The sequence below is a fragment of the Drosophila bipectinata genome, chromosome XL (genome assembly GCF_030179905.1).
Source record: "Drosophila bipectinata strain 14024-0381.07 chromosome XL, DbipHiC1v2, whole genome shotgun sequence".
Taxonomy (NCBI): Eukaryota; Metazoa; Arthropoda; class Insecta; order Diptera; family Drosophilidae; genus Drosophila; species Drosophila bipectinata.
In genome coordinates, this window is record NC_091734.1 from 2,011,402 (window position 1) to 2,025,638 (window position 14,237).

The 14,237-nt window shown below is 38.4% G+C and overlaps 2 protein-coding genes and 1 long non-coding RNA gene across 4 annotated transcripts in view; 2 read left to right on the forward strand and 1 right to left on the reverse strand.

Moving 5' to 3' along the window:
- The window catches only part of LOC138926787 (uncharacterized), a 38,423-nt gene extending 37,673 nt beyond the window's left edge, over positions 1-750 (reverse strand). Inside the window, exon 1 of the long non-coding RNA XR_011443442.1 lies at positions 290-750. This is a non-coding gene — a long non-coding RNA (uncharacterized lncRNA). The remainder of the gene's footprint in view (positions 1-289) is intronic.
- Positions 1-14,237, forward strand: part of pigs (pickled eggs) — a 55,316-nt gene that overhangs the window by 33,357 nt on the left and 7,722 nt on the right. For both annotated transcript variants that reach the window (XM_043210167.2, XM_043210168.2), the window contains 2 exons: positions 13,715-13,911; positions 14,062-14,180. In XM_043210167.2, coding sequence (XP_043066102.1) covers positions 13,715-13,911; positions 14,062-14,180 — 316 coding nt within the window. The remainder of the gene's footprint in view (positions 1-13,714; positions 13,912-14,061; positions 14,181-14,237) is intronic.
- Positions 1,757-5,052, forward strand: LOC138926631 (uncharacterized). The gene is made up of 2 exons (XM_070281453.1): positions 1,757-2,278; positions 2,340-5,052. The coding sequence occupies exons 1-2, from the start codon at positions 1,941-1,943 to the stop codon at positions 4,348-4,350; spliced, it is 2,349 nt and encodes a 782-aa protein (XP_070137554.1). The 5' UTR covers positions 1,757-1,940; the 3' UTR covers positions 4,351-5,052.

The following is a 14,237-nucleotide window of genomic DNA, read 5'->3' on the forward strand; positions in this document are numbered from 1 at the left end:
TTTTTATGTAAAGTGGAGAAAAGTAGTGGAATTAAAAAAAAAAAGAGAGCCCTTCTACACGCTTCTCATAAAGTTTACTTGATGAACCTTCGAAAAATGCAATGCTATAATCTATAATATTATTACTATTTTTAATATTTTAGATTTTTTTTTTGATTTCTTATTCAATTCCTAAGAACAACTAATTCTGGTCTCTGCTTTTGTGCTTTTGGCCAGATTGTTGTTTTGGTCGGATGGCATGTGCCATAACCGCAGTCCTCCCCCTTTTGGCCACGCCTCCTCACCTTACCTGAGTGTCTTGGCCCTCTTTTTTTTTTTTTTCTTTTTTCTTTCTTTTTTCTGTTTGGCTGTTAGTTGGCTTTGTTGTTGTTGTTGTTGCTTTTAGTGGCGCCAGTAGCACCCGACATCGTCACGCTGGAGGCCAATAGCAAGACCTCAACCCGTAGACAATTTGTCTTGACTTGTTGTTGCTGTATGGCTGCTGCTGTTGGTGGTTTTTCTTCTGTTTTTTTTTTTTTTTGGATTCGTATCGGCAACAAGATCTCCTGCTGCGTCTCCGCATTGTTGTTGCAATTGCTGTTGCAGTTGCAGTTGCATTCAGAGTTGTTGATGCCGCCGCCGCCTCGATGGTTGTTTTTCTTTCATTTTTTTTTTGCCACAGAATCCAAAGCCAACTTAGTTTTGTGGCCGCCAAGTACATTGGAACTCGATTGGGTTCTTTAGGTGTTGATTAATACTATGGACCATGATTAGAGCCACAAAAAAATACCAAAATCACTCCAAAATGTTGACTTTTAATAACCAAAAGTTGCAGTGTCATAGTCCTAGTTATAATTTTAATAAGACCCTTTAGTCTTAGTACCGGGTATTTATTTTGAAACTAAACCACTGTAGCCACACACAGCGCTGTAGCCTCACCTGTACAGTGAAACACCTAAACCCCCTCCGCCGACTCCCTCTCAGGCCGCCGATATATTTTCCGAAAAAAAAATAACTCCGCCCCGGGCTGGGTAGTCGTACTCCTTGGATCCGTACTCGATATGGTGATGGATATGCGTGCAGCATGATCATGAAGTCGCTTTGATCTTCTGTCTGCACTGTCTCGAAATAAATGAAATGACTCAGACACGGGCATAAATTTTGCAAAAATTTTTGAAAAAACAACAACAACAAAAATCGAGTGCCGGAAATGTCATAAGCGCATAAATATAATTTTTTGATAATTGTATGCGTTGCGAAGCGTTAATGGAACTTTAATTGAAACTCCTTCCAAAATCATAGAAATAAAACCGAAATGTTGCAACCAAAACAAATCTTTTTAAATAGCCAAAGATTCTTGGAGGGGAAAAACTGTTGATGTCTTCATCTCATGGTTGTTTTTATTTTTTTGTTTTTTATGGCAATTATGACTGAAAACAGCAAAAGGGGTGGCCAATTAGCCAAAGGAGATCGTTAGCTGTCTGGCGATCATTAGCGAATTGTCTTAACGATCTGTACAGCCAATTGCTAGCCAATTTATCTAGTTAATTATACGGATTTTCTATAGTTAGAACTCTATAGTTTTGGCGGCATTTCGTGGGCAACTTTGTTGCCGAAGAAACTTTGTTTCCCCTTCCGTTTGGCTAATTGAATTTTTTTGATAAAAAGCCAGCATATAAAATTGGTAAAAAAATATCCAAAAGATAACTAAAGTTTATATGTATATAATGATTAGGCAATAACTTTTTTTGTTTCCAAACCGATAAAGTTGCAACAATCGTAAGTGTTGGAAGTTGGAAAATACCACCTATGGCGGGCTCCCTTTTAAAACGTTTACCAACACTGATTAGCTGCCAGTAAGCGTTGCTGTCAAGTTAGTGCATAAATTTTTATTCAACCGAAAAGACCTGAAAAGTGCAAGCTTAACCAGAAAAGAAAAAAAAAACAATTTGCAAGAAAAGATGGGAAAAAGCCGAGAAAAGTATCCGACTCATCGTCCGCCAATAAAAGATTCGCGGGATGAAGCTGATTCTCGTAAAAACCGCGAAAAGGCAAAGGAACGAGAAATGCGTTTGAAACGTTCCAGCAGCGAAGATACTAGCTCGAAAGTTGTGCCGCCGAGGTCCCTAACACCGCCATTGAACAAAATTCTGGAGAAAACCAAGTCCGCATCCAATTCGGTGTCCAGTTCGAGTGAGGGGCGTCGTTCCACTACGGCAGACGATTCCGAGTCAAGTTCCGGGAATAGCGATAGACGCAAGTATCTCTTTAAATCAAAAACCAAAGAGGGTAGTAACAGGTGCGTCTAGAGGGCTTTTTTTTCTATTCATTTCTCTTATTTGGTAATATTTTTATTGAAGGACTGTTGTAAAACCCTCAACTACTGTTGCTAGGCGCAGTAGCTCGTCCAGTGCCAAGAGTAGAAGCCCACATCGAAATAATAAGATGAAGGTTCTGGAGAGCATCCAGCCGGAGCCGAAAATCAGAGTAGATCGCAGCTCCACTCGCTCCAATAGCAGCACTAGCATTAATAAATCCCAACGACTAATGCTGCAGAAGGCCGTTTCCAATAGACGAATTGTGATCAAGCCCCCAACGTCCAGTGACGAGGAAAGCGATGATAAGCCCTCGACCAGTCAGAGCGCAACCAAGAACCGTGAAAGAATCATCAATAGTTTCTACGCCTCCTGGAACAAAAGACACAACAAAGGTTCGGATGCATCCGAGAAGTCACGAGATAATCGCAGTCGTAGCCGTCTTCGGGATGAGCATGGCTATCGTAGTGCCCTCCGTAGCACTGTCATTCGTGTTGGCAGTCCCTGGCGCAGATCGCGCTCCAAGTCGATGGCATCCAATGACTCCACCAGTCGCAGCAGCAGTCTCGACAACAAACACAGGTCCAATAGCAAAACCGAAAAGAGTACCAGTTCCAACTTTACGAATCCCTGGAAGATGGAGCCGAAGAGACGTCGCTTAGATACCGCCGAGGAAGCCAACGATCAGGTGGAGACATATCGCTACAAGCACGAAATATCCGTGGGCAGTAACGATCCCAGGCCGATACCCAAGCCGGTGACTACGTTCCGGGCTGCAGGATTTGATGAGAAGCTCCTCAAGGAGCTGGAGCGGCAGGATTTCGAGGAACCGCTTCCGGTGCAGGCACAGGGTTGGCCAGTTGCCCAGGCTGGCAACAACCTGGCCATTACAGGGCCATCCGGCTCGGGCAAGACTTTGTGCTATTTGCTGCCAGCCATCGATCATATCTTGTCCCGCAAGTCCTACGGCCGCAGAGCTACTGGCCCGATTGTTGTCATCCTGGTTGCCAATCGTGAGGCCGCCGTCCAGGTCCAGAAGGAGGCAGAGACCTACACTCCGCCCCGCACCTTCCAAAGCCTCTGTTTGTGTGGCATGGGTCAGCGCCAAAAGCAACTCAGCTCGTTCGGTTCCAGCTGCGAAATGGTGATTGCCACCCCCGGCCGTCTACTGGACATCCTGACCGAGTCTGACTCCGATACGGGATACGGACTGGATCGTTGCACCTTCATGGTAGTGGACGGCTCCGATCGGATGTTGGAGATGGGCCTGGAGGGCCAACTGAATCGTATATTCCGCCAGTTATCAAGAAGGACCCAGCTGATATTCGCCTCCACCTTGTGGTCCCGTGGACAGGAGCGTATGGCCAAGAGATTCCTAGAGGAGTATACCTTGGTTCGTGTGGGTTATGCTGGCAATGCCAGCTACAAGCTCAAAACTCGCCAGCGTGTCGAAATTTTGAAAGAGGAGGAGAAACTGGATCAACTTAAGAAGGAGCTGACGGAGATCTACGATTGCGGCAAGAAACCGGGCAAGGTGGTGGTCTATGCGGAACGCAAGAAATGTGTCGACGACCTGGTGGCCTTCATCCAGGACTATGTGCCGTGCGAAGGCGTCCACGGCGGACGTACTCAAGTGGAGCGCGACGGCATTATCCAGGAATTCCGTGAAGGCGTCTACAACATCATCGTGGCCACGGATCTGACATCACGCGGTATGGAGATTCCCGGCATCCGCTATGTGATCAACTACGACTTTCCCAGCTCCATTGACGGCTATGTCCAGCGATTGGCTCGTACAGGCTTTTCCCTGTCCGATACCTGCGAGGTGATCACCTTTTTCACCAACGAGAACGAGAAAAACTCCCAGACTCTGGTCAAGATACTGGAGGAGTCCAACCAATTCGTCGATCCCCGCCTCAAGGAATGGGCCAGATTCAATCCATTCAACCCTCTAGATCCGGCCGGGAAGAGGGGCAGCAGCGGTCGCAAGAGAGGTGGACGCGGCTCCAAGGCCAGGAGGAATAGGGTTCGCCAGCGTCCCAGACGCAGACGCTAATCTTGATCGGTAATCCGGAAAGCTCAGAGACCTAAATATATGGATGCCATCTCTAAAAAATAATCCCTTTTTTCAGAAATACTTTGCCTTAATAATATTTAAAAAAAAAAAAACATATGTTTCAACCAAAACTTTCTCAAATCCATAAATTATAGCTACGCATGCGCGCCATTCGCAGTCGCTAGCTTTTATCGATAACACCAAAAACTCATCTCTAACGAAGTAAGAGACATGGATCACATCTCTAATAAATAAAACTATGAAAATAATTTTATAAATAAAATATAAAGCTTGCATAATGAATCTCAAGCCAATAAACCCAATAAATTTCATTTCGATTACGTTTCTGGAATTGGAGAAATTAAGAACGAAGACTGCACGTCCCTCAGAAGAAAGTTGTGCATTCAGAGCGAAGACGTGACGAAATGCAAGTGTCATTTTAACAGCCCACAAGGAGAACAAATAAAATCAAGAACATTTAAATATTCATATCATGAAAACCCAGCAACACAACTTGGAATTCCCGTAAAAGCCTTTTGGCCAAAAAGCAACAGACACATATCCTCATTAGTTTTTAAAGAAAAACCACATACATATCTGTGATGTATGATATAAATTGTTTGCAATTGATCAGTTATGGTAATTCCAATAAACAACCTTAACAGCGGGACGAAAAATATTCCACAAGATCTTGATTCGAGTTCGAATTCCAATCGTTTTTGATTTTCAAATTCGATCGGCTGGTCGGTCGATCGCCTACCGTCCGAATCTGACATATATGGGTCAATATTTTTATTTAGTTGTTTGCGCCAAAAGCAAATGGAAATGAATCAAAATTCATTAGAGTTGAATTTATTGTGTTGGCCATTTGATTTCAACTTCAACTGCCTGATTGGAGTGCAAAAATATATATATATACCTATGTATATCGCCTTCCGATATCGGTTCAACACAGGTGGCTTGCAGCTGAGTTTTATGATCAGAAAAAAAATATATATATGTATATATTTTATATATGTATATGTTTGTATGTATATGAAAAAAAAAGGGGGCGGCAGGCCGTGTCTAATCCGATTTTGACTTTATTAACGGTGCAATTTGTACCGACAACGGGAACCAAACTCCCAAACTGCCAAACTGCAATACCTGTGTTGCGATTTTAGCCATTTTATGGTAAGTTTTTAATGTCTGTTTTTAGGATGCATTTTTGGGAGAAGTTCTGGAATATATTCCACAGTATAGCCTTGATAACTCAAAGGATAACTGCAGAGTTTCTTTAGTTTTTAAAGAGAAAATATAGATAAAGATTATATTCCAGAGATCTTTATTGTACTTAAAGAATATTTAAAATTTCTAGTAATTTTTAAAGCCCTTATTTTACATAAATAATTGCCATATATTTGTTTAAAAACACGGCTAGTTTTTATAAACTTATCCCTATTTGGCAGCACTAGTCTTTAAGCCAAAAAAAAAAACCGCTGGCGATTATTATTTATGGCCGCGAGTGCAAGCCCCCCACAAATTGTATGCTAATCGCTCGGACTCCAAGACTTTGGCAGCTGTCCCAAGTGGAACTGGACACTGGACACTGGACAGTGGACAGTAGACATGGGACACGGGACACTGTATCTGGACATGAGCACTGGGATACATGGAGTTCATAGAGTGTCTATGAATGGAGACCTGGGTTAGACCCACCTCTATTGTTTTTGGCTTTTGTCTAGGAGTGTGCCTGATTTATGGAGTGTCGCTGACTAATTTGAGCTGTTTAGGGTGTGAGTTGATTTTGGTCTTTGGCTTGTGGAGTGATTTTGTAGCTCAACTTGCAAATCAATATTCTAGGAATGGTAAGAAAAATATTATAAAAAAAAAAGGGAATTAAACAAATTTTGAGAGAAGTTTAAAGCCATTGATTCCATTATATATCCTTAAGATTGCTTATATGAATTTTATTGTTAGTCATGATGGGGCTTAAGCAAAGAAAAGATTGCTTTAACTTATTATTACTTAAATATTAAAAAAATTAAATAAAATTCAATACTTACATGTCTTTTAACATATGTATGTAATTACATGGATGTATATTACATATTATTACGTATTCATGCCTTACGTATTATGCTCTTGTTTTCAAAACATAGCGGTACTTTTCGGGTGAGACTCCAACAGGCGGCAGCTCTCTCCATAAACACACAAGCGACCACGCAGGAGCTCCCATTGCTAATACATGAATTTTATTTAAAAACTCTATTAAAATAGATGTATAGGATCTTAAGGATATTATTAATATGTGGATAAGTTGTGGCTTACCTTGTTTTTAAATCCCAAACACCTGTTAAAAAACACCCAATAGGCACAACAAACAAACGCACACTGAAGGATCAATAGAAAGAAGAAGAACCAAAAGAGAGAGCGCAGGATCAGGAAGAGCGAAAGTCCAAGAGAGAGCCAGTGGAAAACTTTTCAACACTGATCGCAGGCTTGGCGCGCAAAAGAATAATTTTAAATTTTAGTCTTTGTTTAATTGGAAAAATAAATTATAATACCTTTACCAAGGGTATACAAACATCGTGAAAAACTCACTCACGATCGGTCTTCTAAATTTAGAAACCGATTTGGTAAAGGTCAGGAGGCGGAGAGGTGCCACAAAAGGCAACAATCGGTGCAACAATCGGTGTGTGACTCATATGTGGCAATTGTTAGATTGACAAAATAGGAGTTAATACATTAAGGAAGTTGTTGAAATTATAGGGTTTGTTTTTAATATTTATTTTTCAACTTTTACTTCATGATCGATCGGCTTTCTCCACAACAATTAGCCAGAAAAATTAAGATAAACTGGCACGTACATTTGACGAATGTCGGACTTGCACTTCAAAGCCTCGCAAATATTGAAAGGCCGCTTAGCAAATATTATAGTATATATATATAGTATCTCTTTTTTTTTGTGTGTGGGTTGTCGTGTCAGTAATGTCAATGTGTTTTAAGCCAAGTCGCTTTGAGATCTTGCAGTCACGTTTGCTTAATAAAATTAATATTTACATATGTTCCGTATTTGCAAACACACACACAAAGGTAGAAGTAGAAAAAAAAATGGCCAAAAGTGGACAAATGGCTTAAAAGACCGGCATGGCCAGGCAATTTGCACGAACCACAGTACTACCCCCCTTTTTGGTATTATCTCTATTTATTTTTTCGTGATCCATGATCCGTGATCCGTTTTGGAGAAAACGAGACGACGCCGCCGCCGGATGACTCACTTTTGGGCCGATAAGGATCACAATTGGGAATTAAAACGGAAGCATTTCAAACGGAAGATCGTGAGGAAATTCAGTAGAAAAATAATAATAATAAAGATGAGATGATCAGGAGAGGAGATGCCTCAAGATCATTTCATTTTACACAGAATGTCTTTTTTTTTGTGGAAATTACAATCGTGATGTTTTCAAGGACTTATATAAGGATCAGAAGCCTTTAAAACCTACTTGACTTAAAATCTTAGTACCTCTACCCCCTTTCAAATGTAAGTCCAAAAATCATTGACAAACAAAAACCAAAAACCCCTTAATGCTTTTCTCGTGTCTCTTAGTTTAAAGATTTTTTTGTTTTAATTTTAGTTATTTTTTTTGGCAATTGGAAACAGGAAACACACCAAATCGGACAAATTGGACAAGCGCAACAAACAGATCTCGACATTTGTGGCATGTTCTGAGTCAAAAGTCGCTTTTCAGTCTGTATTTGTAAATCCATCTGAATCTGGCCAACTTTGTATCTTTGTATCTTATGGGACAGTTGTTATACACAAGAAAAAAAACATTGTTTAAAACTAACAAATGAATTTAGAAGATTTATTCTTTATATATGAGTTAAAATCTCAAAGAAAGGTTTAAGATTTTAAATAAAAAAAGAAACTTAGATCTAGAACTAGAAATACCAAATTTCTTGGTTTCTTTTTTTTTCTCTGCCTTACTTTTCTCTAGTTATAGACTCTAATTTGGCCAGAAACTAAATTCAAGTTTATAACTAAATATCCGCCAAGTTTGTACTGAGAATCTAAGCCAAGTCTAACCTCGATTGCGTTTGCTTTTTTGCCACATTTTTTTGTTGTTGTGTTTATTTTTTTGGTTAACAACTTCACCCACATTCAAAATTCGCTTTGGCTTTGGCTAAAAGCAAAAAAATAACAAAACCAGTTCAGTTTGGTTCAGTTTTTGGGCTTTGGCATCGAATTCTGCCACTTTTTGGCCATATCAGCCCCATCTAATAGCCAGTTTTGGCCCTAGAATCGTAAATTTGGTATTTGCATATTTTAATTTTCAACAGTAGTTTAAAAAAAAGGAGAAAATTTCATTTTAATTAGCCAAATTTAATGGCTATTTAACCAAAAAGCTTAAAGGCACTAATTGATCTTAAAAATGTCTTTAAAAAATGTGTGAAAGCGTTACATTTTTCTCATATTACACTCTAGAAAAATATGTTTCTTTTGCAATTTTTTAATCAAAGAAAAAAATATGTTTCCCTTGAAATTACTGAGCTAGAAAAAAATAAATAAATAAACAATACAGCCCCTTACTGGGTTAATTGGTTTTCAGCTTCTCCTCGGATTTCCACAAAACACACTTGTTAATTTTAAATTTAATTGACAAATGCCAGACGGAAATGTGTATTTCTGTTTTTGGCTTAAATAATTATTTTTTTTTTTATTTATATATTTTTAAGAATATTATTTATTCTGAATGATGTCATCGATTCTACTTGAGATCTTCAGGGTCGATTCAAGTTTTTTCCCACACAGAGCAATAAACTTTAAACCAGAACGCCTTCTATGGGTATTATGGAAATACCGTTATTAGCCGGTAAAAAAAAAATAGTAAAAAAAAAAGATCAAAAGACCTCCGAGAGCAGGTGAGTTGCAAACGGAAAAAGATCGATCATTGTTTAGGTTTTTTTTGTTTTTTTTTTTTGCAGATTCGATCGATCCATCATTGCCATATTGCCATATATGTGTGATATTATTCATAGATCTATGGTTATATAGGTACATTTGATATGTGGGTAGGAAGTCATCGCATTGGTAGAACCTTGAACCCCAAAACTCCAAAAAGACAAAAGCCGAATGCCGAATACCGGACAGTTGGCTGATTTTATTCATTGTTGATTTTTGATTGAGCAGCTACCAGTACAGTACATTTGGGGGCTGTCTTCTATGGCCAATATCGATGCCAATCTGTTGATTGGCAAAAATAATACAAACAAAAAAATAGACAATAAAAAACAGTCAAAACGGCAGCAAATCCGCTTAGCCAACTCCCTCTCTTGTTAGTTTTTGAAACGAAATGGCCAAAAAAAAAAAGCGAGGTGGCGGCATCTGTTTGTAATTTCAAAAATCAACAATTGTTTGGTACAGTAAAACTTCCTTAAGAAATATTATTAGAGATTTTATAAATTTTTTTATTATTTTTTGAAAAGATTTTGGAATAAAATACAAGTTCTCCTTTCAACCCAAACCTATCTTAACCATATCATATCATACTCTTAATGAGTTATGACTGTATTTCTGTTTATTTGTTATTTATTTTTTTGCAATGTCATTTTATTTATTATTTTTTGTGACTGACTGACTGTTATTTCTGCTCGCTTTAAATTTTTTTTAATTTAATTTGCCATTTGCGGAAGCAAAAATATATAAAAAAAAAAAATAAATAATTTTTTGCACTAACTGCTTCTGTTGACTGCGCTGCTTCTGTTGACGCCCGCACTTACGGAACCGCGCCGGTGTTACGGTATAATGCGACAGTTGCAGTTTATTTTTATGCTTTTTCTTCTCACCCGTCGCCCCCTCTGCCTTCACCCCATAGCAATTGCTTTTAGTAGTCATGTAATGTTATTAACGCCATATTGACACACATTTTGCAGAAAGCAGAAAAAAAAAAACGAGCAAAATCTAAGCTAATTACGTGACGGCAAACGTAACCGAGCTTGTGTACCTGTACTGTGTGTGTGTGTGTGTGTGTGTGAGTCTATAACCCCTTCACGCACATAGACAGGGGCTGGGGCTGAAAAAAGAGGATAGAAGAAGAATTTAAAATTCTAAAATAGGATTCTATGCAAATTATTCATATTATAAAACCCCTTTTTAAAATATATTTTTAAATAAATATAATATAAAAAGTAATATAATCCCCCCTTTTTCTTTGCCTACACCCATCTCTATTCTCTCCTCTTCTCTTCTTCTTATAAATCTCATCGTTTCCTTGCCGGAGAAATGCTTTCTTCTTGGCTTTTCTACCTGGTATGCTTACATCGCTTCATCGTCACGTATTTGTGATATGATTGTGGGCGTTGCGGTGGAGGGGACGTGGTCAGTGGGAAGTGGGCGGTGGGTCAGAGGTCGACCCACTTTTTCAACGTAGAAACCATATGGATAAGACGCTAAAGAAGAAGTGCGAAAGGAATAGAGAGCTAGAAGAGACGGAAGAAGAGTCTGAAGTCATGTTAATTGCTTCGACACTTGACTCTTAAGGGGGCGGATGCGGATGTGGATGCGGATGTCAGGGCACTGGGTTAGTTACTGCTTTAATTTCTTAGCTGCAAGTATTTAAAAGTTAAAGAAATTTTAAAGAATTTTATACTTATTTTAAAAGAATTTACAAAGAAGTCCATGTTTTGGAGGCTTAAAGATAACTCTTTTAAAGTTTAAAATCTTAAGCTTAGGAACTAAAATTAGAATAAGAGATTTTTTATTCATTAAAAACAGTTTCCAATTTCGTATAGTGCCTAAAAGAAAATGTCATACATGACGTATACGTAATCTGTAAAGCAATTCCCAAAGAACGTTATACATGTCGTATACTTAATTTTTTCGTATAATGTATGTACTTATAAAATAAATTGAATACTTTCTTTATAAACAAAGTACCATACCAGCAGATCTTACTATTAGATCTAAGATAATTTTAAGAATAAAAAAGTAATACTATTACTGCTATAAATTTCATGAAATTCCTGAAAAAATTCCCCACTAAATCCCCAGAAATAAAATCAATCTCTTTTAGATTTCCGTTGATATTTTACCCCGTTAGCCAATATCGATTTATCAATGCAACCTGCACTTGCACTTGCCTCATCGGCATCCCAAGAAAATCAACAAACAACAACAATAACAACGAGAAGAAACAAAATACAAATACAACAAGTGGCACGTGCTCTCGCTCCGTTGATGCAAGAAAGTTGATGTCATAATAACCGTTGCCACGACAATCCGCCTCCCACCCACCTATGTTGTATGTATGTATTCCCTCCCCCTGCCAGCCCCTTGGCGCCTGAAAAAGCTGTCGAATTTCGAAAGTGAAAAGGCGATGCTGCATTTCGATGCCCCCCGACTTCTGCCGCCGCAACCGCGATTATCAAATATGCATGTGTCAGTCCATCTCTGTCACACCATTCCAGCCACTCTGAATGCATTATTCAGAAGAGGAAGCAGAAGATAAACAAACAGTCACAGTACACCTAAGCTTAAAATAATGGGTTAGCTTTAAAAAAAAAAAATAAATATTAAAAACAATAAATAAAATTTAATATCTTAAAAGAATAATAACAAATAAATAACAACATTTTTATTTTTAATCTAAAACCAACTCCCATCGCACTATTTGTGTGACCTCCACTGTACAAAAACAAAAACTTAAAAGCTCCGCTTCGTTGCGGTTCTAAGCCGCCGCTGTTGCTGCTTCTGCCGCTGCCACTGCCGCTGCCTTCAAAGTGAAACCAAGGCCCAAAACCAACTTCGTGGGCAGCAGCTCAGCCAGAGAGAAGAAGATGAGAGTAAGCTTTGGTTGCCAGCGGGGAGGGGCGAAGTGGGGCGAAGATGCATTCGACGCCTCTGGGCGGTCGAAAAGTGTTGTGGGCGTCGCAGTCGCAATCGCAGTCGCAGTCGCAGTCACAGTCGCATTCGCGGCTTACCTTGCAGGCGGCATGATAAGAGCTTACAGCAGAAGAAGAAGAAGAAGAATAAGAGGGGCAAGGCAAGAAAGAAGAAGAGGCAGAAAGAAAAGGAAATGCTAAAGTTCGACTCCGAAATGCTCTTGAAACGGGGCGTATGAGTAATATTATTTGACACTACTGGCGTTACGTGTCGTATGCGTAATTTTTGTTTAATAATAAGATATTTTTAAGATGTTTTTATATATAAATGTTATTTATATTAGCAGTTTAGCTTAATAAGAATTTTTTACAAATATAACTTTTAATATTCTAATAAGATATCTTTTAAAAAATGTATTTCTGCCAAAAATCTCGCACCTTTTTTGCATTAATATTAGCAATTACTTTAATATACCCCCCCTTCTGATCAAAAGTCCATCCTTGAGAGAAAAAAAAAACGTCAGCAGAGCGTCATCGTCATTGTCGTTGTTGTGGCGGGATGCCCTTTTTTGGGGTTAGGGTATAATATGGTAAAGTGAAACAATAAACACCAAATAAAGCATTTGTCAGAAAAATAATAATAAAAAAAAATCAAGAAAATTATGAAGAGGAGAGGCGTTGCACGATGCCGAGCCAAGAGAGATATAATAATATTGTTTAAATATTAAATTATTACAACAAAGTGTGCATAAATGAATATGGAATGATGCAAATGGAATTGGAAAAATGGAAATGCATGACACGTCGATGGCTATAACTTTGGCTATATCTGTTCCTGTTATTGTTTTTATTTTTGTTGCTTTTTTTTCATCTTGACTCGCCTTGAATGGAACTTGGTTTTGGGTTTTGGTTTTTGGTTTTGGCCTGGAGATCTCAAATTGCGGATGATATAATCCCAAACGTCAAATGTGCCAAAAGGCAGTTAACCAGGCTAAAAAATATTCAAGACACTTGGAACAAAAAATAAAACCAAAAACCTAAAATACCTTAAATTCCAAATTTATTTTTAACAAACCCAATTATTTTTAAAAATAATGACACTCTATAAAGGAGAACAGCAAGAAAGTATTGTCGCGACGTTGATCGTTCGGCGCGTGTGTTGCAGGTTGCAAGTTGCTATTTGCTAAATGGGCAGCTATGATGTGGCAAGAGGCATGCAAATCAGGGGAAAGATTAAGCAGATTTGGGATTGGACAGGGGGCAGGGCGGTGTACAGCCTAAAAAATGCCGTGCTAAATTCTTTAGCTGCTTAAAAATAAATCGGTTTGGTTTTCTAGTTTTTTTTTTTGTATTTTTGACTTTCACCCATTCGGGCGATGTGGCGGCAGTCGCACTTTTATTTTTTGTATTTTTTTAAATATATATTTCTGCCTCATCTCGTTTGTAATGTCTCCTAATAATTCTTATTTCTTATTTATATATTTTTTTTATTATTTTCTAGCATGCAAATAATGTACGACAGGCGGCTGAGGATTATTTGGCGCGACGTCAGGCTCGCAACAAATCGATGACCCGCTCGATGACCTCCGGCCTGGCGGGTCCGATCCTGGCACTGGGCAACGTCCACTACCTTCCGGCGGCCAAGAGTGGCACCTTCTTCTCCCGCGACAATGTCTCCAACTTTATAACCTGGTGCAGGTGGGTTTATTTTATAAAATAGTATAATATTATGGATTTTGAATACTTTTCAAGGAAATTAATTTCTTTAAGAGACTCTAATACCAACTAAGACTTATTTTCATTTGTTTATATTTTTTTTATAATTTAAATATATTTTTTATTTAACAGAAAAAGCCTAAAGATCATCGAGTGCCTGCTGTTTGAAACAGATGATTTAATTATGCGGAAAAATGAGAAACATGTGATTCTCTGTCTTCTAGAAGTGGCCCGCAGAGGAGCCAAGTTTGGTGAGTCTTTTAATTAAAATTAAAAAATAAATATATAACTTAAATTTATAAATATTA

Bases quoted from the DNA above. Each gene is read 5' to 3' on its own strand.
- LOC138926631 (XM_070281453.1), top strand. From the start codon at position 1,941: ATGGGAAAAAGCCGAGAAAAGTATCCGACTCATCGTCCGCCAATAAAA. The intron at 2,279-2,339 runs GTGCGTCTAGAG...TTTTTATTGAAG, and splicing joins ACCAAAGAGGGTAGTAACAG to GACTGTTGTAAAACCCTCAA.